The sequence below is a fragment of the Manacus vitellinus genome, unplaced genomic scaffold, assembly GCF_001715985.3.
Source record: "Manacus vitellinus isolate BGI_N305 unplaced genomic scaffold, ASM171598v3 scaffold_32_pilon, whole genome shotgun sequence".
NCBI lineage: Eukaryota > Metazoa > Chordata > Aves > Passeriformes > Pipridae > Manacus > Manacus vitellinus.
Genome location: NW_021940460.1, coordinates 4,197,310 through 4,223,207, shown reverse-complemented (window position 1 = coordinate 4,223,207; position 25,898 = coordinate 4,197,310). Strand labels below are relative to the sequence as shown.

The 25,898-nt window shown below is 45.2% G+C and overlaps 2 protein-coding genes across 2 annotated transcripts in view; one reads left to right on the top strand and one right to left on the bottom strand.

Annotated features, from left to right (window-relative positions):
* Positions 1 to 16,836, top strand: part of RABEP1 (rabaptin, RAB GTPase binding effector protein 1) — a 45,032-nt gene extending 28,196 nt beyond the window's left edge. The window contains exons 8-18 of the mRNA XM_008930385.3: positions 31 to 156; positions 2,338 to 2,805; positions 4,771 to 4,875; positions 5,560 to 5,676; positions 6,460 to 6,558; positions 7,962 to 8,102; positions 8,853 to 9,042; positions 9,341 to 9,396; positions 9,831 to 9,929; positions 10,523 to 10,639; positions 12,985 to 16,836. Coding sequence (XP_008928633.2) covers positions 31 to 156; positions 2,338 to 2,805; positions 4,771 to 4,875; positions 5,560 to 5,676; positions 6,460 to 6,558; positions 7,962 to 8,102; positions 8,853 to 9,042; positions 9,341 to 9,396; positions 9,831 to 9,929; positions 10,523 to 10,639; positions 12,985 to 13,086 — 1,620 coding nt within the window. The 3' untranslated portion in view covers positions 13,087 to 16,836. The remainder of the gene's footprint in view (positions 1 to 30; positions 157 to 2,337; positions 2,806 to 4,770; positions 4,876 to 5,559; positions 5,677 to 6,459; positions 6,559 to 7,961; positions 8,103 to 8,852; positions 9,043 to 9,340; positions 9,397 to 9,830; positions 9,930 to 10,522; positions 10,640 to 12,984) is intronic.
* A 237-nt stretch (positions 16,837 to 17,073) lies between these two features.
* NUP88 (nucleoporin 88) lies at positions 17,074 to 25,852 on the bottom strand. The gene is made up of 16 exons (XM_018076817.2): positions 25,484 to 25,852; positions 24,753 to 24,878; positions 24,477 to 24,563; positions 23,839 to 24,015; positions 22,700 to 22,883; positions 22,098 to 22,248; positions 21,336 to 21,434; positions 21,128 to 21,218; positions 20,691 to 20,792; positions 19,837 to 19,995; positions 19,265 to 19,390; positions 18,687 to 18,752; positions 18,507 to 18,587; positions 18,078 to 18,204; positions 17,612 to 17,730; positions 17,074 to 17,280 (listed from the first exon to the last, which is right to left on the bottom strand). The coding sequence occupies exons 1-16, from the start codon at positions 25,555 to 25,557 to the stop codon at positions 17,217 to 17,219; spliced, it is 1,833 nt and encodes a 610-aa protein (XP_017932306.1). The 5' UTR covers positions 25,558 to 25,852; the 3' UTR covers positions 17,074 to 17,216.
* Positions 25,853 to 25,898: the final 46 nt, after the last annotated feature.

Below are 25,898 nucleotides of genomic sequence, written 5' to 3'. Positions count from 1 at the left end.
TTGTGTTCTCCATTGACCACTGATTTCTAGGAAGAAGATGATCAGCAAAGGCTTAGCAAGACAAAGGAAGAGAAGCAGAAAGATTCAGATGATGAAACAAAAGCTTCATGTTCTCTGGCCCCTGAGGAAACCCTGACCCAGCTCTCTAATGAAGAGGTAAAACCATTGGATCTTTCACTTGCACATTCCTCAGGGTGCTTGTTGCAAATGCAAGTGCAAAGTTAGTCTCCTTCATTCTCTGTAGCTTCTAATTCTTATTAAGCAATAAAAACTCCTTGGAGGTGTACTTGAGTATATAAATTGTAATAAGGATTGGAAGACAACACTGCACAATCCTGAGAGGTGCCATTAAAAATGGTAATTTACATTTTGCATTCTGGATGTGAACTGCTGTTACATTTTCTTGGGCTTTATGACCATGTTTTAACACACCTAAATATTCAGAATTAAGCCAATTATATCTGAACATTCAGCAAGTGGTATTGTGGCTACTTTGCTAATCTACTTGTTGAATTCTGTACTTACCATTTCACAGGGTCCGTTTTGGTTTTGTAAGTCAAAAGAAGGAAAAATTAATAAAAACTCACTAAGTTTTTGTGCTACAGAAGCTTATTTAAGCTTCAGGAGACTCGAGAATTTCCAGAGTAAGCCAGTATTTTGCCTGGTTTATTTATCCTTTTCAAAGGGAAAAAACCTGTATTCTTCTAGAGTCTGCTCTTAATTTTTATCAAGGATTTATAACAGTTCAGAATGTGGAAATAGCATCTAAATGTAGCTGAGATCCACTTCTACCCTTCATCCTACAGTCAGGACACAACTTTCTGTTACAACTTCTGTGTGTAAACTGACCCTTCTATACCCAGATATGCAAATGAGACACATTGGTGGTGAACAAAAAATTTATCTTGTGTTGTTTTCTTTAATCTCAGTTCCTTGGATATGCTTTAGTCCCTTAATCACAAACATATGTACAATTCCTAGAATTAAATATAATGGCAAATTTTACATTTTGAGAAAGGGCTTAGTTTCCAAAGTGTTTTGATTTTCTATATGTCTTTGGTTTTGTTGTTATTTATGACCTTTTTAACTGTACAGAGTATGTTTGATGTGTGGTAATGAATCATATTATCCATCATGTCCTTACAACTTGTCATAATTTGAGTTCTGAGCCCTTCTGTGTGGGGCACTTTGCAATACAAACAGATGATCTGTTGATTTTTTTTTGTTATCACCAAACAGTTGTTGTCTGAATATACAGTTTTATGTAAGTCTGTATTTTTTTGACATTTTTATTATGAACTTAAACTCATATATACAAATGCAAATAAAAATATTATTGCTTAAAAATGATTAAAACAAGGCATTTACAACAGTCATAATCCAATAGTGCATAATATATATATATATTATTGGTTATAAGCACCTATATGAAGTGCCAGCAGCCTGCTGGTCTCTGCTGGACCTATTTCAGAAGTGATAATTTTTCTCAGGAGGCTGGTTTTCAGTGTTATTTTCTTCCTGTGTCTGATGGCAAAGCAAAAGTGCATAATATATTGGAAGGTATTTTGAAAGCAGTCATATGCTTTTTAAATAAAGTCTTGCTGCTCTCTTTTCAGTGCTACAAAAAATAAAAATAGATCAGGAGACTTAATGTGCCTCAGACACGTCACAGGACAGCTTGTGTGACTTTTGGTGCTGGCCCTCCCCAGGATACCTTTCTGTTCAAGCCCAGCCTTTTCCCTTTTCATTTTATTTTATGTACAAATAATCTTGTGAAGAAAATATTTCAGTATTTTGTGAGACACTCAAAGCAGAAGAAAGGAACAGAACAACAACATTCACTCGTCAGTACAGAGCAGATTTTAAGGATATCATTGTTTATTTAATTTTTTTGTTAGTGTGAAGTTTTTTGGTTTATGAAAGACTTGTGAATTTACTAGTGAAGATGGAGTATTTGCCTACTGTGTTTAGGTTACAGTTGTAGAAGGGATATTGCAAGTTTATCTCTTTAGGGGAAAAAAACATCTTGTCTCAGATATTGGAAGATGGAAGGTGACTGTGTCCTTGCTTGTCTGGCAGGAAGACAGATTCTTACAAAAACATTTTGTTAACTGAAGACTCTTCTTTACTTGTTTTATTTGGTTTTTTTTTTAATTCTAGCAGGCACATTGCAGTTCTCTGTCCTTTCCTCTGCCATCTTAAGCTTAGTGATCAGGTGTTCTTGCCAAAGCCAATTTAAATTTGCCTTTACCAGGTCTGATATTGGTGTCCAGCATTCCTCTTGTACCTTACCAAGATGGAGTATGTAATTTTTTCTTCCTTGTTTTCCCATCCCAGGTGCAGGTGAACAGCACCCACGGCTCAGTCCACTCCCTGGATGCAGACTTGCTTCTTTCTTCTGGAGAGTCTTTCAATAAATCAGACACTGATATGTTTAAAGATGGACTAAGGAGAGCACAGTCAACAGACAGTCTGGGGACATCTGGGTCTTTACAGTCCAAAGCTTTAGGATACAACAACAAAGCAAAGTCCGCTGGGAACCTGGACGAGTCGGATTTCGGGCCACTCGTTGGAGCGGATTCGGTGTCTGAGAACTTTGATACAGCTTCCCTTGGATCTCTGCAAATGCCAAGTGGGTTCATGTTAACCAAAGATCAGGAAAAAGCAATCAAAGCTATGACACCGGAGCAAGAAGAGACTGCTTCCCTGCTTTCCAGTGTCACCCAGGGCGTGGAGAGTGCTTATGTGTCTCCCAGCGGGTATCGCTTGGTCAGCGAGACCGAGTGGAACCTGCTGCAGAAGGAGGTGAGTCCCCACTGCTGTTGTCACTGCCCTGCCAGGGCAAAGCTCTGCCTCCTTTGCTGTGCACACAGCCAGGTGTGAAAGGAGAGAGCAGGACACCATAACCTGCTCCCTTTGTTTCAGCATCACTGTAATAACAGCTGCTCTTCCTAAATGCCTTGGAAACCACAGCCAGCAGCACTCCCCGAGGGCTCCAGGGAGCTGGTGGAAATGAAGCTCTTTGAAAGCACAATCACAGAGTCACAGAATGGGTTGGGTTGGAAGGGACCTTAAAGACCATCCAGTCCCACCCCCTGCCATGGGCAGGGACACCTTCCACTAGCCCAGGTTGCTCCAAGCCCCGTCCAGCCTGACCTGGAACACTTCCAGGGATGAGGCAGCCACAGCATCTCTGGGCAAGAGCCATAGGCAGCTCTTCACTTTTCCCTCTTGGAATGCTTCTGTAGGTAAAGCACATTGGATGTGAACAATGTTACCTGGCTCTGCTCGTGGGACAGTCACCTTTACTAAACACAGGGTGGTTTTCACTTCGGGGAGGGTCTGGCAGGGCTGGCTGTTGATCTCAGGATTGTGTGAGAGGGTGAAAAAAGATGGGAGAACTCAAAGAAAAGGAGAAAATGGGAAACTAAGGAAAGGGTGTTATAGTGGAACTGGGGGTGACCTGGAAGGAGCAAAGCCAACAGTATTGCTCTGTGTGCCAAGGGCTTTTGCTGAGGGTTCTGCATGGGGTGCAATTTGGAAATGAGCATCCAAACTATGCCTAACACACAAAGCTAACACAGAGGGAGCTTCAGGAAATTTTTAGGCACTTGCATCATCAGAAACCCATTTCTGAGAGCGACAAGCAGCAAATTAGACTAAGCCCTGTGCCAGTTTCAGTGTGGATGACCAAGGAAATTGTTGCTTCTGGGTGTTCTGCCTGTCCATTTTTCAGCAGCTTTATGTGATGCCAGTTCAAAGCTTGCATTTGGTTTCTTGCTGAAAAGGGGAGTATTTGGGGTTTCCTGTGGTTACTCTTTCAGAGGAAGAGAGGCCAAGGAGCAGCACTTTAAGGGGAAGAAAAGGAAGGGTGGGGGGAGATAATCCATAGTGGGTGGAAAAGAGGACAAGATGGGGGTAAATAAAAGGAGTGTAAGAATGCAGGGAAGAAGAGACCAGATAAAGGACAGATGAAATGAAGAACTAATGATATTTTTATTTCCTTAACTTGTTCAGATTAAGTGCAAATCATTACTTAGGAGGTCTCTCCAAACCTGTTGCAAAGTTGCTTTTTTATTGTTGTTGTTTTCCTGCTGATTTGCTGTGTCTGGAGAAATGACAGCATCCTGATCTCAGAGCTGAGTTAAATCCCCTACTCTTGAGTATTTCCTGCCCTGTTGCCATTCTGCTAATGCTTTACTCCAACCCCTTCTTAGAATTCTGAGCAGAAATGTGCTGCTTCCCACCTGTTTCTGGAGGCAAGAGCACAGGCTGGGGGTGTGGACACCACTCAGTGTGGGTGGGACATGGAGCAGCAAATACCAACACAGTTTCAGCTCAAACCTGACTTGCAGCTGAACCTTTGATAGAACTTCCATTTGTCCCCCTTGGCCAAAACCCATTACAGTTCCAAACTGGCAGCAGGTTTACTCTTTGTTTCCCTGCTGCACACTTTTATTTTCGTCTCTCCTGTTTGGTTTCTTTATGTGAAAAGGACACACTGAGTGACTTGATGAACTCCTCCATGTCATGGCTTATTGCCTTTGTGCTGAGAGTGGGACTCAAGCCAGGAAAAGCTGATATCCCACAGCTGATTCACGTTATCCTTTCCTTTTAGAGCAACTTAATCTGGCCATTACACCATTCTGCCACTGTCTCTTACCTGTAATATTTTGTGATCACACAGCACACCTGAGAGTGTGTGGCATTCCTGCATTCCTTGAAGACTTTCCTGGCCTTTCTGGCAGGTGATAACTGTGTGTTCTGCAGGTGCAGAATGCAGGGAACAAGCTGGGCAGGCGCTGTGATATGTGCTCCAACTATGAGAAGCAGTTGCAAGGCATCCAGATCCAGGAGGCTGAGACAAGAGACCAGGTGGGATTTCTCTTCTCACTTTAGAAAGTTGGTGGGTTCTTTTTTTTGCAGCTGATTTTAAGTGTGTTGACATTGCTCAATTAAAATCTAGATAACTTGTGACATTTTATTGAAATAATCTGATTTGTTGTTAGTGTGTGGTCATGAGCACCAATATGTGCATATTTCTGAAGGATTCACCTCCAAGAACCACTTTATCTGGTGCTATAAGACCATGCAGTAAAGGCACTGTTCTATAAAAAGTGTTCTGCCCATGCTGAAGTCAGTATCTTTCATAATTTATATTTTAAAATGCTTGTCATGCATTAAATTCTATTATCTTTGATACTGGAAGAACTGTTAACAGCAGAGGACCTCATCCTAAGAGCATCAAATGACTGTAGGGTCTTGGAGGATCTTTGTTTCCTGTCATGTACTGAAGAACAGTTTTCAGATGAGTCACATTCTGCTTTGAAATAAGTGATTGAAGTCATTACATGGCAATGGGCCAGAGCAGCCTGGTGTCCCATGGTGTCCCATGTTTCCTCAGAGGGATAATCTGTGCTGGAGGGTGTTTCAGAAGAACAACAAAGGATCTTCTGGGTTGCTGGACTTGGTTTTGTGGTTTGGAGGTGTGTTGTGGTTCAAGAAATAAATGCTCCCCAAGAGAATGGAAAATGAAATGATTTTGTTGTGCCAACCCAGGTGAAAAAGCTGCAGGTGATGCTGAGGCAAGCTAATGACCAGCTGGAAAAGACAATGAAGAAGAAACAGGAACTGGAGGATTACATGAAACAAAGTGCTGAAGACTCCTCTAATCAGGTACAAGCATTTGGTGACAGAGATGGTGGGAATATTGCTCTTCAGAAGGATGTAACAAAAACTCCTCTAGTGTTAGATGCAGAGGGACTATTGACTGGAGAGGCAACACAAATGAGAATTTCTAGGGTTAGTTTTGCTCCACCTGAGTCTACACAGTTTCTAGATAAATCTAACATGTCTCTGATATCATGCTACCAAATTTTGGCATTAAAATATCAACTCTAACCTTGAAATCTGTTACAGAGTGATAATAGGAATTCGAGTAGTGTTTGAGTTTGGAAGTGACCTGTGTATGAAATAACCCAAACATGCTCTTAACAGTAAGATTAAGCATTACTTAATTACCTCGTGTTTTTGTAAAAAACAATAACAGTAAAGTTTTTGAAGGTGAGTGCTTTCAGAAAAAGGTACAAAAATTACCTTAAAAATGCTGAAAACTTAGGAAAAAACCTCTGCAGCTTCCTTTTAGTGCCTGTGAACTGGCTTACTTTTAAATTTGATTAGAGTTAACAGTTTATTTGTTGCTTAGAGTTTGGTAAATAGCATGTAAGTGTATTATTTGGATAGAAGCTCAGCATCTCTCCTTACTGCCTTGAGCTGCACTCCTGTTTTACTGAATGAGGAATTAACAGCATAAACTTCAGGGGATTAGTTTGAAATGTTTAAAAGGGTATTTATGACTAATAACAGGCAAGAGAACTTTGGGGGTTATTTCTTCTTCCAAATCTGTTTCATGCTTTATTTCTAACATGTCTGTGTGGGTTTTCTTTTTTTTTTTTTCAGATCTCCCTGCTTATGGCCAAGTGTCAGAAGTCAGAGAACTTCCTCAGTGAACTGCAGCAGGCATTTCTGCAAGCCAAGAGGAGTGTCCAGGAGCAAATGGTAAGGCAGGTTAAACCCAAAAATCCTTGGCCAGCCCTGGCTGACCCTTGGAGCTCAATATGTTTGTAAAAGACTTTGTCTTGCTGCCCAGTTGGCTGGAGAGAGCTGAGCATCTTAACTTGTAAAGAGACTGGTCAAGTGAGCTGTGATGGCAAGTGCTGGACCTGGGACAGTTTATGTCAGTCTGTTATAGTGTGGTCATGCATATTCATGTGTATGGAGATCCCTAGACAACATTTTTTCCCCTTATTTATTATCTACATTTCATGCCTCTTTAGTATCTTAATTTTACCTCAAATCTGAAGACAGTAGAATTTCTCCAGGCAGTTTTTCAGGATTCATCACAAGCACCATCACTAGTGAATATTTTCTTGAGTTTTAGAGATGAATGCTCAGTGTTTTTACAGGTCAGACTTAAAATGTCAGCCTTAACACCCAGAAGAGATATGGATGGGAACTTCATTTTCTTAAACTATTTTTGAGCATCTTGTTGGAATTAAGCCAGAGAATAGGAGTAGGACCTCGTGTTCTAGAGCTAAGCTTGACTTCCTTGGAGCAATTAATGCCCTCCTGTGTTAGAATCAAGGTGGTTCTTTTTTCCTCCCTGGCACAGCATTTCTGGGGGACTAAGAGAATTCCTCCTCATGAATGCCAGTATTCCATTTCTGGGGTCTGGTGTTGTCTGTAGGACATCAGGGCCTTGCTTGCAGAGATGTTCTGTGGGAGAGCATGTCTGAGGAGGTGCAGGAGACCCAGAAAATATATTAATCTGAGTCTGCTTTTCATGCTGCCCACCCATGGCCCAGCTCCTGTGAGAGCTCAAGTCCCTGATTCCCCATACCAGACCAACCATTCCTCTTGGAAAAGTTCACTGGTGTTTTTTCCTTTTATAATGCAGGCAGAGCATGTCCTCTTAATCCTTTTTCTTTACAGGGGATCATCTGTTTTGATGTTCCCCTCAGACAACAGTGGGAGGCAGACACCTACCATGGAAAGTTTCAGGAGGAATACTTCAGGTTTTTTAATAACCTGCTCTTACAGCTGAGTGCTGTAATTTTAATAAACACTTCAATAACCACATGTGATTCCCCCACTCCTACCCCTCCATGAGCACAGCCAGTTAATGGATAAATACAGAAGAAAAGTGGGAGACTGAGCAATGCTGTATTTATCACTTGCTTCCTCCTCTCTGCCTGTACAGTTAAAGTTGATCTTGCCTTTATCCCTGGTGCACAGGCCAGGCAAGAGGCTCATGTTGATCCACACCATCATTTTGTTTCCCTTCTTTACAAAGAAAATCAGTTCCCCAGGCTTTTGAAAGCATTTGCTGGTGATAGTAAATGGAGCAGAAGAGATCTGAGCATGACCCTAAGTGAGAATTTATGCTTTTCTTTGCACTGGAGGCTGTCCTGACACAGTCAAGGGAGCAGGTTTCAGAAGAGTTGGTGAGACTGCAAAAAGATAATGAAAGTCTTCAAGGAAAGCACAGCTTGCACGTGTCCTTACAGCAGGCTGAAGATTTCATCCTACCAGAAGCAGCAGAGGTAAAACATTTTTAACTCACTGACACCAAAAATGCATGTGACTGGATCTCACTGGAATGTTGTTCTTTATCACAAAGCTGTCTCAAATAGCACAATGAACAATAACTGGGATTTTAACCCTGTGAGTCTGTGATGTACAAAACCAGCAGCCCAATCCCACTATGCCATTGGTGTAAAATGATAAATGATAAAATGAGTTACCTGTGCCCTGATGGCTGCTCTGTTGTCAGTGGAGTGTGGGTTTAGCCCAGTTCAGCCAGTTTAAGCTGTGTTTGGCAACTGGGCACACAAGTGTTCAGTCACCAGGGCTCCAGTGCATTGATTCAGTAAGTCAAGCAAAGTCAGTCACTCCTGTCCAGTTAAGACCAGTAATAATCCTGAGCCTTGAATAATGATAAACCTTATCAGCCCTTCCATGGAATAATGATAAACCTTATCAGCCCTTCCATGGAATAATGACAAACCTTATCAGCCCTTTCATGGCCACCCCCTTTGGTCAAGATTGAAAGACTGGGGGAGGTGAAGGGCAGGGAGAGCATCATAATAAGCCTGTGGGGACATGAATCTTCACATGTTCTTCATTTCCTGTGGCCAAAAAAAATTGGATTTTTGTTCTAATATCTTGATAGATGCAGGGTCTGGTATGATGGGAGAGACCTCAGGGCAGCATAGCTTTATTTTTGGTTTGGGTGCTGGTAAATACAGTGCTGTGGGTGCTAAAGATCCTAACACACCTATTTCCTCCTCCAGGAGCTCCGTGAGCTGATTCTGAAGTACCGTGAAGACATCATTAGTGTGAGGACAGCAGCAGATCACCTCGAGGAGAAGCTCAAGGCTGAGATTTTATTCTTAAAAGAACAGATTCAGGCTGAGCAGTATTTGAAAGAAAATATAGAAGAAACCCTACAGCTGGAAATAGAGAATTGCAAAGAGGAAATAGGTGAGGCAGGGGTGAAAGAGTCTCAAAATAGGAATGTTAGAAATTCATGAGATGCACAAAGACTTGATTTTGTGATACACTGACTTATCTGAATTCTAAATACTGGCCACTTTTGATAGCAGATACACCAAACTGTGCTTCTGAAAACAAAAGTACAATCTTTTGTACTTGTTTGCTTTTGAGGTACCTTTGATGTAACATGGGCTTAATCCTCCTTTAAATATTCATGGAAGTAAACAGGGTGTGAATAATTTCCTGTGTTTCTTGCATTTAAGCTTTAATACTCTTTGTTTTTCAGCTTCCATTTCCAGTTTAAAAGCTGAACTGGAAAGAATAAAAGTGGAAAAAGAACAGGTAAGGAGCCCTTTCACTGTGGAATTTTTGGGTTGGTTTGGTTTGGTTTTTTTTAAACAAAGGGTTATTTTTTTCTGAATTGATGGCACTGTAGGACTGGGACACATTCATAGTTCTGTTCCTTAGAAGGTGTTTGGTCTGTTTGTTAATCTGTAACCTAAATATTGGGCTAACTAATTCCTAACCTATACAAGGATACTTAGTACTAACCTAAATGATGTCTTTGAACATTTCTCTCCAGCTCCAAAAAGAAATAAATGGAGCTGAATGTTATTTCAGGTACTTTCTTTATCCCTAGAAGAGGTTATTTAGGTGTGTTTCTGAGGCCCAGAAAGATACTTAGGCTCTGCTTCCTTATGGAGGGACTCTGGGAAGATTGAAATGTTGGGAGCTTTATTTAATAACTTTTTTTTTTTTTAATTATTATTATATAGTTGGAAAGTTCTTCACAGGAAAACCTGCAGCAGCTGGAGAGTCTGCAGGAAGCAAAGAACATTCTAGAAGAACAGCTGAAGAAGGAGACTGCAGCAAAGGTAGCTGTGATGGCTGGGTGTGGGGCATATCTGCATCTTTTATGCTGCTCAGCTGTGGCCAGAGAATGTGTCACTACATAAGAATGAAAAAAAAGAAGCTTTTGAATGGCAGAGAAACAGTGTCCCCTGGGTGTGGGTTAAATCCTCACCCCAATCCCTTTGCACTTGGGTTTATAAAGGAGTGGGGCTGAATTGCTGAATTGCCCCCTCACCCTCATTTTGGTTTTCTTTGTTCCCCCAAATACTTTTCTGACTAAAACTCACCACTGTTGTATTTTCATCAGCAGGTTACTGCCCTTATCTGGGATCATATTTCATTAAAACTCAGAACTCTGCATTTTGAGATCCCTGGTCACTCCTGTTAACAGCCATTAACCAGCCTAATGACATTTGTTAGTGGGTATTGGTGGGTATCAGCCCCTGATTTTGCAGTTGGGAAAACTGAGGTGTGGAAAGACTGGTTTAATGTGTTGCCAGGACTCTGAGAATACCCTGCTGCTTTGCTCTGCTATCACTCTTTAATCAGTTTATGCAAGCTTCTACTTTTTTTTATCCAGTTTAAGCATGGCATAAAGAGTCTTTTTCCTCTCCAGGCCAACCTGGAGCAGCTGGTGTTTGAAGAGAAGAACAAAGCCCAGCGTTTGCAGACTGAATTAGATGTCAGTGAGCAAGTGCAGAGAGATTTTGTAAAGCTTTCTCAGACACTTCAGGTAAGGAAAGTGTGATCAGTGTGGGAGGTGTTAATTTAGTTTCATTGTTTCTGTGCAAAATAACAAGTAGCAGTTGTAATTTTCTCATGTTGGTCTTTATGGACTATTTTAAAAGTTGGTAGTATAATAAACTGATCAGGTATTCCTAGTATGATGTTATTACTAAAGCCTATTGGGATTTTATTCTGATTACTTAATTCCAGCTGATTCTGAGCAGCAAAGATGCACAATTATTGTGCTAAAAACATCTGTAAAGAGCCATAAAGGATGGGTTTTAAACCCATGTTTTTCATTGTCCATCTCCTGTGTTACTTTTCGTAGTAAATCATTAGGGTGCAAATATTTGAGGACAAAGGAAAGAACTTGTTTGATATGAATCTGTGAAAGGGATCTTTGTGTTAGGGTTACTGCTTTGTTTATGCCATCTAAAAGTCTTATCCTTGCTGTTGTCACTGTTGCTTTCCTTGTATTCCCTCCAAGAAGGGGAAGCTGTGGTGGATGATGAGATGCCAAAGGTGGCTGGAGGAAGGAGTTTTGTCAGGGGTGTTCATGGAGGCCAGCTGTGGTTTGTCAGGGCTGTTCTGTTGCTGTGAACTGGAGAGAACACGAAGGGACCTGCAGTTTGTGTTTGCAGAGTCACTGACTGTCCCTCAGGAAGCCAAGGCTGGGCTGGGCTCCCCCTCAGGGTCTGTGTTTGGAGAATTTGCCCCCCCTTTATGCTCCAGCACAGAGGAGGTGCTGAATTTCAGCCCCATCTCCTCGGAGTCCTTGGCCAGGCTGCTCAGAATGAAAAACAGAGATTTTTGAGTCAAGCATTTGGGTTTATTTAGAAAACTAAAACCAGAATATGGGAGGTTGTTTACTAGACAGAATTTAGCTGGATGGACAATAGAGATCTGTCCTCTCTTGTTCTGGCTGTGTCTGGAGGAGGAGTGGGTAGGACAAAGGAGACTATTGAATTGTCCTGGCTTGGGAAGTTGCTTCTTGTTTGTCATCATACTCTCTTTTTTAATTTATTGATTTCAAAGCACTGCAGTTCTTATGGCAAACATATCCACCACTTTGAAGGTGTGTGGTGGACTCTTTCAGAACTTGCAGGTAGTTTAGTACAACTTCAGGATGAGCTCAGGAAGAGCTGTAGCTCTGCATTTTGTGTTTTCTCTCTGCCCTAAGCACTGATTGCACATCAGTGTCTCAGCAGTTTGTGGTTCCACTTTAAACAATGGCCTGTGCCATCCCCACTGTACCTGGCACAGGATCTGCTGTGTGAGATTGCCACTGAGTGAGGATTGGGGTTTATTGGCAGGATTATTCCCTTCCCTGGCCTTGGCAGTGGAGAGATGGGCAAGTACCCCTCGTGTGAGGGGTCCACTGGCCAAATTAGGAATCAGCAGTGCAGAGGAGGGGCTAAAAATCAATTAAATGCTAGGTGGGAATTTATAACTGAAAGCCCAGGTCTTAATGCAAAGAATGGGAAAGTTGGGATGTGATAAATAAATAAATTGTGCTCTTGGCATTCATTTCACCACAGTTTTGCTGGGCACTTCTTCAGCATGTAAGAAACAGCTTAAGGTGGATTATCAGCAAAGTAACAGGAGTGAACTTGGAAATGGGATGTTTCCTCCAAGAGCAATTTGGCTGTGATCTTGAGAGGCTCCAAGGCACACATCAGGCTGCTCTGTACCTCCTTTACATTCTTTTCTGGGAGAGTTTCCTTTACTTTGTACACCTCTCCTCCAGTTTGCCAGGACGGTGTCAGTGACAAAAGAGCGATGGGGAAGCTTTGCTTGAGCCCCCCAGCAAGTGGGGGTTTTATTGTAAAATTGTAAAATCACAACTGCCTCGAGTCTTCCTTCCCCATTCTCAGGCCTAAATTAAGCCCGTGCTTAACTCCCCCCTTGCACTGCTCAGCCGGGGGCAACGTTGTGGCTCTGCTGCTCCCCCAGGGCCTGGCTCTGGCTCTGAGCTCAGGTTTGCTCACTCTGGTTCTAAGCTCAGGTTTGCTCACTGTGGCTCTGGCTCTGAGCTCAGGTTTGCTCACTCTGGTTCTGAGCTCAGGTTTGCTCACTCTGGTTCTGAGCTCAGGTTTGCTCACTCTGGTTCTGAGCTCAGGTTTGTTCACTCTGGCTCTGAGCTCAGCTTTGCTCACTCTGGCTCTGAGCTCAGCTTTGCTCACTGGCTCTGGCTCTGAGCTCAGCTTTGCTCACTCTGGCTCTGAGCTCAGGGTTGCTCACTCTGGTTCTGAGCTCAGCTTTGCTCACTCTGGCTCTGGCTCTGAGCTCAGCTTTGCTCACTCTGGCTCTGAGCTCAGCTTTGCTCACTCGGGTGCCTCTGGTTCCCCGCAGGTGCAGCTGGAGCGGATCCGACAGGCAGATTCCCTGGAGAGAATCCGCGCGATCCTGAACGACACAAAACTGACGGACATTAACCAGCTCCCTGAAACATGACACCCTGCGGGGGCAGCTCCGAGGCCGCGTCGGGGGTTTTTAACTCATCTTTATAGCAACATTAATTATTATTTAACTCTAACCGAACGAGCAGAAGACAACAGAGGGGAGCAATGGCTTAAGTTTTGTTTCTAGAGAGGGGAAAAAAAAGGTTTCGTACTGGGCAGGAAGAGAGAGCACAAAGGGTGAGTTGCAGTGTAGGAAGGAGAACTTTCTAATGGAAACACTAATGAGTGCAGTGTTTCGTGTTCCACTGAGTGGGATCAGTCCTTACATTCTGAAAAACTTCCCTCTTTCAGCCGACTTCGTAACCTAATATAGAGTTTTGGAACATTTACCCCTGTCTTTCCCTCTGTCCTTTCCCCCACTACTGTGATCAAAGTAGCTGCTGGAAACCGTATTGTCCCTCCAAAACATTGAAGAGCAAAGTGGTTGAAGTTTTTCTGTTTGAATAGTCAGTAACAGTATTCAGCTAGCAGAGAGAATGAGGTGTAGAGTATGCTGTATGAATATTTTATATTAAAATATGAATTTATTAGCAGGACACTGGATATTGACCTTATTTCATAACTCAGTACTTCTTTTTTTTTTAAAAAAAAAACCATTGGCTCTGTGAAGAATCTGAATGCTGCTGAAACATGGATGTGAGTGAGCTGTGTCTCTCCTGGACAGATAAATGCTAATCCAAAAGAAAATGAAAGCTGTACTGAGAATTTATCTCCTTGCCATTTTTCTGTTGAACTCAGATACTGAAAGAAAAGCACAAGAAATGCACTGTTTTGTAATCTCTTCTCACAGATGTAATTCAGAATATGGAGCTACAACCGGTTGTTTCTCATCTCTAAAGCTGAGCAGTACCTGGAATCCCTTCTCTGGGGGGAAAAAAAAACAAACACAAAACCAACCAAACAAACAAAAAGCTGGTAAAAGTCCTGTGCAGTGTGTGAGCACTGGCACGAGGTGATGCAGGTCTGCTCTGCTCAGGTGGGTGACACTGGGTGTAGGGCCAGGAGGGGTCAAGGGAAGGTGCTGTTCTGGGTCAACCTCCTGCTAACAGGGATTCCTTCACTCCAAGTCAGGGCATGAGTGTGCAGGAGCTGCAGGACTGTGCTGGTGCAGCTCCTGGGTGAGCTCTGGTGTCAGGGCACTGCTCAGAGGGGGCTGTCCCACGTTTCTGTACCCAGACATTTAAATGACACTGTGCACTGTGGCAGCAGGGGCAGGAATTCTGGTGATCAGTTTGGGTTTCTTGTTCTATAAATGTCCAGGGGTAACGTGACCATTCCTCCTCCTCCAGCTGCTGGAGTTCCATTCACACAGCTGGATGGTTTCCTGTGGGGTTGCAGGTGTTGATGCTGGTGGTGCAAACCCAGTTGTTAAGAATGGCCCCTACTTAAACCTCAGTTAAAAGGAGGAGGCTGAAGGAGCAGATCACACTGTCCAAAACTTCTTAGACTCTCCTCAATTCCTTACTGTTTTTTCTTTATGTCCTTGGTCAGAGATCTGCTTTTCTTTGTCACCTTCAAAAGTGACAGAAGATGCTCCAAACTGCAATGCACATGACTATATTTTAAGTGCTTAAATCCTATTTTTAGCAGTGTATATCCTGCTACTGACACAAAGTCAGAAGTGGTGGTTTTGAAGAGGAATGCCTTAAAAGCAGCCAAAAAGCAGCATACAAGCTCAATTCCTTGTCACTCCCTGCAAGAATTAAAGCATTTTATTCACCCTAGTGATTAATCCCCTTCATAATCCTGACACCCAAAAGCCATTTTTCCCAACTTAGTAATGACTAGACTAACAGATGACAGATGTCATCCTCTTAAGATGACACTTAATTTCACATTAAAGTGACATTGAAGTGTGACTTGGGTCTTTAGTATTTGGCTATTACCAGATTATGGTTTTTTTAACCTTTCTCTGTGCTGAGCTGAGGGTGACAGCAGCTGGGTCCTGATGCAGAAATCCAGTACCAGGTGTTCTGCATTCAGTTTTCCAATGGTGTTGGGTAAACTTTGGAGACAAAAATACAGGCCTTTAGTAGGAGCTGCAGAATGAGGTTTTCCTCTGTTCTCCCCCTCCCTTCCCAAAAACTAAGGTGTAACTGGTTACTGGGTTAGTTACTGTAGCTGGTGACACTTCACCTGTGCAGTGGGGGTAAGGAGGCCTCTTGTGTGGCAAAACTACACCACCTCCTGTACCCTCTTGAGCAACCTGAGGAACTGCCCCTCGAGGACTTGCACAGTAGAAGGATTTCTGGTTGAGTTTCTGGACTGTCCCAGTGTGAGAGAGCAAGGGCAGGGCCTGTTACTGGTCTTCCAGCCCCCCTTACTGGCCTGTGCTCAGCAGCCCTGCCCTGAACAGCCTGGGCTGGATGGTTTCAGGTAGTCCAGGCCTGGCATGGCTTCTCCTTGGCTGTGTTTTTAGAGGCTGTTTAACGGGGGTGGTGGTGTCAGCCTGAGCTGGTGGCTGCAGCTGGGGGGGAAGGAGGTGAGTGGGCAAGTGGTTTGGGCTCCTTGGTAGCCACAGTACCAGTGTAGCTGTTGCCAAATGCAGCTCTGCCTGCCTGGGGTGTGAGTGTGGTGGGTGGGTGGGTGTGTGGGTGTGTGTGTGTGTGTCCTGCCTGTGAACCAGGCACAGTTTGAGTGTGTGGAGGAACTTCCTTTTGGTTTGGAGAGGACGGGCAGAGAATTCTTGCACGGTTGTTTTCCTTTTCACCACCTTGTTCCATCCCGAGCCTGCACACCTGTGCTCCTGGGTCAGTCCATGTGGCCATTTTAGCTTTGGAACACGACTCAGCTTTTTCACCAGCTGGTGTTTAACTTCAGATCAGACCTTTTAAGCCGTTCAGTGTTGAAATTGGAAGCCTGGCTGTTCCCAGCAGTGGTGGGAGATGTGCTCCCTGCAAACAGCTGTCCCCCCTGGGAAGGACAGCACAGCTTCAGCAGCAGCAACTCTGAGCTTCTGCTGAACTCTAACTTCATAAACTTAAAGGGGCCTTTAAAAACCAAACAATATGGTGTGTGCCAAATGTGCAGAGCAAATTGTAAATGAAGTGTAGTAAAACTCTTGGTGTTGATACTCACTGGGTGATGGATTATGGTGTTACTGCTCATAGGTGTGAGAAAAGAGATGCTCTTCCTTCCAGGTCTGGGTGTTCTGGAGTGTGGTTGGGGTCAGGGGAGGGTTCTCCCCACTCCAGCAGTGCTTTGTAACCAGGTCAGCTGCAATCCACGGGGTGAGCGGGTGGTGTGGGCTGTGACAGGGGTGAGGTCTGTCTGCATTCCTGTACCTGTATAGTCTTAATCTGTACAAAAGTGTTCTTGCAGCATGTCAGGTAACCCTGTTCCCCCCGGGTGTACCAGCCCTCCCTCCCCAGCAGCTTCCCAGCCCCCCCTGCTGTGTCAGCAGTGCAGTAACTCCTGTTCCAACCTGAGCTTGACCTGTCGCCTTTTCTAAGGGGAAGGGGGGAGGGACAACAACTATTTATTGTCCACTAGAGTCTGTCTACAGCAGATACTGAATTGGCCTTTCAATGGCAAGAGGGACTCCAGAGCCATCTTTTGCTCAAGGCAAACGGTGTTTGGAAGTTAATACTGCATTCCAGTGAGCCAAGCCATTGGTGTCCTGTGCAATCGTGGGTGTAGAATTCTGCTGTCTCCAGGATTCCAGTGTAACCATTTGTTAACTGTATTGAAGGTGTGTCCTCTATGGAGAAAGTGTTCCAAATTAAAAAAAGCTGCTGACGTGTGTGTGTGCACTGCTCTGGTCTTTCTCCTCTGCCTCATTGCCACAGGCCTTCCCCTGGGCACCCCTCCTGGAGCACGGGTGGGAGGCTGTCCCAGGATAACCCCAGGGAGCCTTCTGAAGGCAGCAGCAATCCCCCACTCCTGAGGTAGCTGTAGGTGTGACACTGCAACAGACTGAATATAAAGCACCTGCTGCACCATCCCCTTCCCAGGAGGAAAGCAAAAAAACCATGGCACATAAGAAGTCTTATCAAAAGTATTTTATTTCACAGTTCTTTACAAAATAATAAGCAAAAGGCGTATTGTTCAACATACAAATGGTAAATATACAAGGGGAAATACCAGTAAAGCTCCTCCAGCCTTTCAGTGCAGGATGACACGTTAGAAGTTCACGTGGCTCCTGATGTCATTGATCTGCTTCACCATCTCCCTGATGTGTTCTCCCCTTCGAGGAAAAACAATCCAAGTTAAAACACTGCAGGTCACCTTTGCTCAAAAGTAATCAGGAGGGGAAACACCCCAGGTGGTAGAAGGAGGGAATGGGAACAGTGCTGCAAGTTTTGTAATCCCAGGCTGGACACAGAGTGCCCAGGATCCAGGGGCAAACAGCACTTTAAGCAGATGTATTTAAGTGCTGCTCTCAGAGCTTCAGCCCATCTGCCCCAGCCCCAGCCGGTGCCTCAGCCCCTCCTCAGAGCTCCAGTGACACCCCAGACACCTGAACTGCTCCTGGCAGTGCTGGGGCCTGGATTCCACAGGAGCCAAGTGGAACTTACTCCTCTCTGAGGACAGTTTGGATGCACTTGCTCTGGTAGGCACTGAGGCTGATGCTGGGCTTGCGAGGGCTGCGCCCCTTCTCCATCTGCTTCTGCTGGTATTCCTTTTTCATTTTCACCTGGAAGGTACAGGAAGGAGGGCCCCAGTCAGTGCTGGTCTGTCCTGCCACAGTGAAAGCCTGTTAGTTACAGACTGGTGTGTTGTACTGCACTGAACTGGTTCTTTTTGGGTTAAAATCTGCCTGCTTTTGCACTCTTCCTTCTGCAAAGAGAAGAAATGTCCCTGCCAAGGCTGAGGAAGGGGGAGCTCTCTGAGGGTTTGTCTGTATTACCAACAAGACACAGTCCCTTTAGTACACTGCTGGTAATTAACACAAGTACAAACTGCTCTGGTGGCAGGACTGTTCTGTCAGCACTGAGTGAGGAGCTGCCAATAACCCACCAGCCAGGCCCATCCTCCCCTCACCTGTCTGATGGCATTGCTCAGGTGCTGCAGCTGGTCATGAATTGTCTGCAGTTCCTTCTTCATATCTTTTTCAGTGTCGGATAGAACAGGAAGCTGAGACTGGAAACTCCGAAGGACTTTCTTCATCCTTGATGCACAAAGCAAGAAATGGTGCTGAATTAACTTCCCTGGTAGCCCAGTTATCCTAAACCCCTGCAGCCTGGTGCTGTATCACACTGCCCAAATCCCTTTCAGCTGGTCTCATGTGGCACTTGTGAGCTGGCTGGCTCAGGCTGGGCCTGCAGCTGTACTGACAAATCCCCACAGGGAATTTCAGAAGCCCAGTCTCGTAACAAACCAGTGCAGCACCCTCTGCCCACTCTGTTCTGCCTCAGCAGCAGAGCTGTGTTTCCCAGGGAGGGCTGGGTGCTGAGCCCTGGGTGCACTCACCTGTTCATGATGTCTTCCTGCTTCTCTTTGGCCTCCTCGTACTTGTCTGCCAAGCGCTCGGCCATTTCCCGCAGGCTTTTCCTTCAGGCAAGTGAGAAACGTTTATTTCCTTCAGATTTACACACTGAGGTGCATCATTCCTGCTGCTGGACTTGCTAAAAGCAGACAGGTTCTACTCACCTCTCCTCTCGGCAGTAATTCAGATCTTCCAGTTGTTTCTTCTTCTGTCCCCACAGCAGCTTCACTCTTAAAATAAACACATTAAAAAAAATAAAAAAATCAAACCATCTGTGAAGAGATGAATCAGGATTTACAGCACACAGAAAATGCTGGGAGTAGGAAGAACTACAGACACTGAAAAAGGGGCAGTGGTGAGAACTAACTCTTCCATTTTGTCCTAACTGTACAGCATAAATAACTATGTTTGAAGCAGCAGAGACTCAAGGCAGTTTTCCTCTGTCAGGGTTAGTGCTGAGGTCAGATTTCCCACCACCCTGCACTGGCAGACTAACAACAGCCAGAGAAGTATTTCATTTTCTTTCCCCTACAAGCCACTACAGAGACCAAGTGTTACAACTCACCCCTGCTTTCCCTGGTAACTCAATGTCCAGTTCTAGTATTCCAGTATTACTCTTGCATTTATCCCATTTACTCATCCACAAGGATTAGCCCCTCAGAGGAGGGTGAGTGCTCAGCACTTTGTGCTTCTGTGTCACAGGGATGTTGCCCAGCACATATTTATGAGGGTCTTGCATTACCTTTGCTGGATTTCCTCTTTTGCCAGGTCCTGTTTCAGGATATATTCCTCCCTGAACACCTGTGTGGCTCTGCTGAGGAGCTGAAGGCATTCCTCAGGGGGAGGGGCAGCATCTTTATCTGCAGACCTAAAGAATAAGAGAGGTTTTTGAAATCTTACTCTAACATGTTCCTCTGAAAGGTTAAGCCACTTCCAGTGTTTATGGTAAGGCTCTGAGGAATCTGGTTAGGGAAGTGAGGGATTACAATTAAATGCCTTTGCTCGAAATAATTTTTCTTGTGTGAGGAAATCCCAGGGTATCCCAGGATACTCCAAACCCAAGGGGCCAAGTGATGAGCAACCTCATCAGCTGAGGGCAGCCCTGCTTGGGGCAGGGGACTGGAGCAAGGTGATCCCCCTCCCAGCTCCATCATCACTGGACTGGGTGCCATTCCTGTATGGACAGAAGCAGCAGGAGCTGTAGCCCATCCCTGCCATGCCCAAGCCAATGTGCTGTTCCATCAGGAGCTGAGGAACACACACTGTTCCCAAGTGTTTTCTCTTTAGGTGGCCCAGGAACTCATCTTTGCTCACTTGAGGTGCAGGGGATTGGCAGAGCTGCGCTGCAGGATGCCCTGGATGTGCTTCTCAAAGGAATGCTCCGACTCGGCCACGATGCGGAGCGGGGACACGGCCGGGTCCTTGTCCTCCCTGGTGCAGAGCAGGGGGGGGGATGCAGGATGGACTGTGCTCCTGCCACAGAACAGCACAGGGACAGCACAGTTAAACCAGAAACACAACTATGGCAGAGTTAAACTGGGAAAGTGAGGAACTCATCCACCAGGGAACTTCTGTGTAAATCCAGCCCTGGACCAGGTTGGTGGAGCTCCCGCCCCCACAGCTCCCTGTTTGGAGCAGGAATCATAAATATCCTTTGACTCAAGGATAAGGAAGTTCCAGAACAAGGGAAGCAAGTGCTGGAACAGCAGTGAGCTGCTTTACAAAGCAGCCTGCCAGGTCACTGCCCACCGGTGTGGAAATAGTGAAATAAAAGAAATGTCTGCAGGAGAACCTGACATTAATACTGGCTCTGCTGACGGTACCTCTCCAAATTAAAGAAGCTGAAAACAGTGCCCTCCCCTCAGGGTGTACATTTAATTCTCCAAATGCACATTTACCACACCACACACCACTCTATATCTTTGCCACCACCTCCAAACAAAGGCACCTTGGAAGTACATACTGAAATCCCACTTCCCCCCACCCCATGCAAACATAACCTTGGTGCCCATTAGGAATCTCTACACGCTGTCTGCAAACGAGGTTTTGATTTGCAGATTCCTTATTATAAACATGAAGAGAAAGAATCAAAGAGTAATGAAAAACAGTGATGTCCTGAGGTCCTTTCCATGTGCAGCTGCCATGGACTTCAATTCAGAACCACTTACAAGAGAGGCCTGGTAATACACTCATAGGTGTTGGTGATGCAGATCATTGTGGGCCCCAGGATGTCAGAAACGATCCAAAATCCTCTGATGGGAGCAGGCTGCCTGAAAGAAAGAAAACACAAGGATTACCCAGTCAGCAGAGTTCTCTGATCATCAAGTTGTGCACATTCACTCTTGGAAAAGCTCCAGGGAAATGGAAGTGAAAATTTCTGCTGGTCTGACAGGTGATTTTCAGACAGTATCACAGGAATTTAAGCTAATTCCCAACTCTGCATTAAGAATCCTGACACACAAATTCCTTACTTGTATTATTTGAATTCTTCTGAGCTAACTTTATTACTTTAATGGTAAGAATGCAGCAAAAGGTGAAAAATCATAAATATTTTCCATAGCAACTCCCTGATTTGAAAGCAATTGAGAAAAGGTTTGGTTTTTACCTGCAGGGCAACGGTTTTGTACAAAGAATGTGTTCAACAAAGCACTTCTGTTCTGCTCCCAGCTCTTGTAAACTGTCTTTGTCTTCCTCATCTACACAGAGACATGTCAGAATGCATCAGATCCACTTGGCAGGGTAAGGAATTCAGTACTGCCTGCATCCCCCAACCTGTCACTGGCAAAGTGCAGTTACTCCCCTCTCTCACTCACCTGAACCAAGGAATTTGTGCAGTTTATTGATCCATGTCAAGCCCACACTGTGGACACCAGCCTCGTGTGTGCAGTGGTATCTAGAGGGACATTTGGGATCTGAAATTTAAACAGCAAAGGTAAAAGAAGGCACTGAACTGGGAAAAACTCATCCTTCACCCCTGCACTGCTGAACATACGTATCAGCTTATTGCCCAGTCAGCTGTGACATCCTGCAAGTTGGTACTTGCACCAGTAACTGAGCTGGATGTGTGAGACACATTATTAGAGTTCTGTGTAAAATTAAATTACACTTGAAATACCTGATGAGTTGCCTATCACACCACATCTGTATCAATGCACTAGAGTTTAAAGGGAAGCTCAGCAGAAGCCAACAGAGCAGTATTGTGACAACTCTGCTTGTCCACAAACACCCAAACACTTTGTCCTGCCCCACAATTACACTGGATGATAAGCAGGTACTGGTTCTTCCCTCAGGATCACCCTCCCCACAACACTCATACACACACAGGTCAACACAGAATGCAACAACTTCTACTTTATAACCCACAGCTGAAAGGATTTAGGACTATGTGACCACGGGCAACGTGCTCTTGAGCAAACACTGAAGCCCCTCCCAGGCTTCCTCCTTCCACAGCTCTACTGAGGACATCAGATAAATCCTGGCTCTAATCCCCCTCTCTGTTTGACACCAATAAGAATTTGGATCCTAAGTGCTTGGAATAAAGCAAGAAAAAGCCACAGGCTGAATGACAGCCCTACCTCGGTGCAGTTTGATTGGGCAAGTGAAGTCAGACTCCAAAGGATCATCTTCATCTCCTGTGGCCAGCTTCAGTGCCAGTTCCAGCTCCACACATTCAAACACGTACAGGGAAGGAATAAGATCAGATCTTGGGTCCCAGGACTTTTCTGACTGTAAAGAGCATTGAATTCTTTTGTGAGACATCATTTAAATTTGAAAATAAACACTGACATAAACAGCATCAAGAAAGAGTTGCAATGCAACAGTATTAGTTGTCAGGGAAAGTAGTTCAAGTTCTTTTTCACTTAAAAAAAAATTTAACTCAAACCCAGGGTTTCTTCTTAGAAGATCTTCTTTAAATTAGTTCACAGTAAGTTTTGATCAAAAACTGATCTACTGTCAGGGAACACAGAACTGAAATTTAAAATAAAAGCAAAAAACAAATTTAAAATAAAATTTTAAAAGCATCAGAGAACCACAGGGACTGGCTGGAACAGGAGGAAGACTCACTACCTCCTTCCCAAAGAATGCAGCTTTGGCACTTGGCACACACTTCCAGGCACCCTGCACCAGGAACTTGGACTAAAGACACAAAACTGCCTCCAGAAAACAACCAAGGTACCTGCTCATCGTCCTCCTCCCCATCCAGCACCACGCAGTGATACAGCATTCCCGACTCGGTGGCGATCACCAGGATGTTTGGGACACAGGGCAGGCACAGGACAGCACAGGCATCGTAGCCATAATTATCCTCTGCAGCTGGGTGCATGGGCAGGGGGCCCAGCAGCTTCCCAAGGCTGCCAGCACTGCAATAAACAGGATGTGTTTGCTCACAACACCAGGGGTGGAAGGAGACTTCCCTGTGGCTTGGAGTCCTAATTCCCACTAGCAGCAACCCAGACTTCCCTGGATTACAAATCTGACCTGCACCTCCCTGGTGGAGATTTCAGAGAGGAAACTGGAGCTCAGTAATAACATTTTATGCTTGGAAAGCAACCAAAGCTACAGTGCAAAAAATTCACGAGGAAACATTTTCATAGGAGAACAGAAAGTACTCATGGAAAGCTCAAGTTAATTATCACTTAATTGGTTTCTTGCACTTCACAGGCAGCATTTGGTGTCATGGTATTTCCCTCAGCAGCACTTTTGAAGGACTGAGCCCATTTCTTTGCCTGCAGACAGGATCTGCTCAGTGCTGATCCACTGCTCAGGCAGAGGCACACAGTGTTGTTTCTAACCCAAGTATCACACATTTTAATATTCAGCTACAGCAGGTCTAACCTGTGAACCTTCCACCTTCTTCTCCATTTTCTGAAGTAATTTCTTCTTGTATCATGTTTATATTCTTGATTAATTTTCTTGACTTTTTATTCCAGGACATGCCTGTGAACCCTCTACACTCTTCAAATATTTCTTTCCTAAGATATCCTTGGCTCAGTGAGCCTCATCCAAAGCTGAGGACATCTGTGCTGTGACCTGATGGCCCTAAAATACATTTAACAGCCTTAGCCTCACTGATCTTTTCACAGTGCAGTGTCAGATCTCTGATGGCAAATAACCGACTCTCAGCAGTGAAAACTGTACCCTTAATGTCTGGTTGAGAAAGGATGACACACTGTTTTTGGATTTCAGTGCATTAGCACTGCCACAGAGACAGAACAGGCTGCAGTACAATAAAACACAACGTAGCATTCATCAGAGAGCCTCAGCCGAGCTGAGAGGTGGCTCATGCCGTGACCCTGAGGGTGAGTGTGCCCCTACCTCTGCAGCAGGCTGATGTAGGTGAGGAAGGTCTCTCCATTCTCATAGAGGATGTACAGGGGGTATCCCAGCACCTCCTCGCTCCCCCGCTGCCCCAGGACGTGCTTTGGCACCGGCACCTGCGGCCCGAAGTCGAAGGCCACGGCTGTCTCCCCCAGCGAGGCTGTGTAGGCTCTCCTGGATGGGGCAGAAGGACAGCTACAGCACTCTGGGATGGCACTGTTAGACACCCTCAAGAGTCTCCTTTCCAGCTAGGCCAAGGGGGAAATAAAAAGATGATCTGTTTTCTGCACTTCTCACTCAAAAAGCCCTCCTTAACCCCATCGTAAAGGCAATGTGGGTTTTCCAAACTGCTACTCTGGCGAATGCTTGACTGCACAGTTTGTCACTTTGTCTTAGAAGGAGAGGGGAGAGAGGAGAGGGACAGGAAGAAAATGGAAAGGGGAGAGAAGAAGTTGGAGAGAAGAAAAAGGGGAGAGGGAGGGAGAGGAGAAAGAAAAGTGCAAGGAAGAAGTCTTAGCACTGAAGAATTCCTATCAGATTTTCAGGTAGATTTATCACTTATTCATTAAAAACACCACTGAGAAAAGAGAGCCCATTCTGCAAAGGCATTTCAAAGTCCAAGAAGCCACACCAACCCTTTTTTGATTGTAAGAGTCTCCTCCTCGGTGTCCGAGAGCGTGATGATTTTGATGGGTGTCTGAGGCACCTTCAGACTGTAAAACCTGGAGGGAAGAAACAGCAGCTGTGTTCATTCTGCTGGCAGTGCTGCACATTCCCTGCTGAGGGAATGCCAGCTGCTCTCAGACTGAAGTAATTTTTACTGGTAACCCTGGTAAGAACGGCAGGATGCAAATACGTAACGACAAATTAAGGATATGAGAAAAAAACAACAACAAACCCACTTAAAATACCTTATAGTGTTATCTGAAGTCAAGAGCACGATGTGGGGCTCCAAGGTGTCACAGGGGTACCAGGCTGCATGCTTTAAAGTCAGGGATGTTGAGCTGGTGAAGAACCTTTCTGCAATAGGAATGGTGCTGGAATACAGAGCAGAAATGTGCACTGTTATCAGAAACACACAAGTTACTTCTCGGGGGAAGTGGGGGCAAGAGGAGCTAAAGACACAAAAGGTTTCGAAGTCTTTATCTGTGCTGTTCTGAAAGTTGGAGGGTCAGTTTTAACTTGAAGCTCTTTGTTATTTCCACCCAGACATGTGCTTTTGGCTACCACCACCCAGAGAAGCTGTGGCTGCCCCATCCCTGGAAGTGTCCCAGGCCAGGTTGGACGGAACTTGGAGCAACCTGGGATAGTGGAAGGTGTTGGGATGGAACTGGATGGCCTTTAAGGTCCCTTCCAACCCAAACCATTCTGTGATTCTATGAAAGGCTAGAGAATACTACAGAGGAGCCCTTTGCTCCTCATCAACTGCAACAAGTTTAGAAGGTCATTTATTTGGGTCACTTGACAACCAGCAATCTCCTGAGCCAAAATAACTTCATCTATGAGTCCCTACAACCCTGACACAACCAGTGTCTTCCACTGGTGTTTTCTGTATCTGTCTGACCCCAAGAAAGGGATGCTGTGGATGAACAGCAGCAGGACAAGGACAAGAGTGTCATTAACCACCTGAGGTCTCACCCACCTACAGTTCACCATGGATTTCCCACCTTCAAACTCGGAATTCTTCCCCCAGCGCTTGGGCAGCTCCAGCACCATGAGCCCCTTGGTGCCGATGAGCGCCACATGGTGCTGGGCCGGGCTCAGCAGCACCTGGTGCACCTCAAAGAGGGGCGGGTTGATGCACAGGAGGGTCTGAAAGCATCAGCGTCACAGTTAACACCGAGCCACCCGAAGCGCCTGCAGAAGCAGGGCACATCTGTATTTCGGGTGGGGAGCTCCACGGCACGGAACGAGCACAGCCCGGCTCCACGGCCGCGGGGTCGCTGAGGGCAGACCCACCGACGGTGGGCCGGGGGGTGATGAACCGGCCGGGGGCCCTCAGGGGCCGGTCCCCTCAGCCCTGCAATGGACATGGACCCCAACCCCTCACTCCCTGA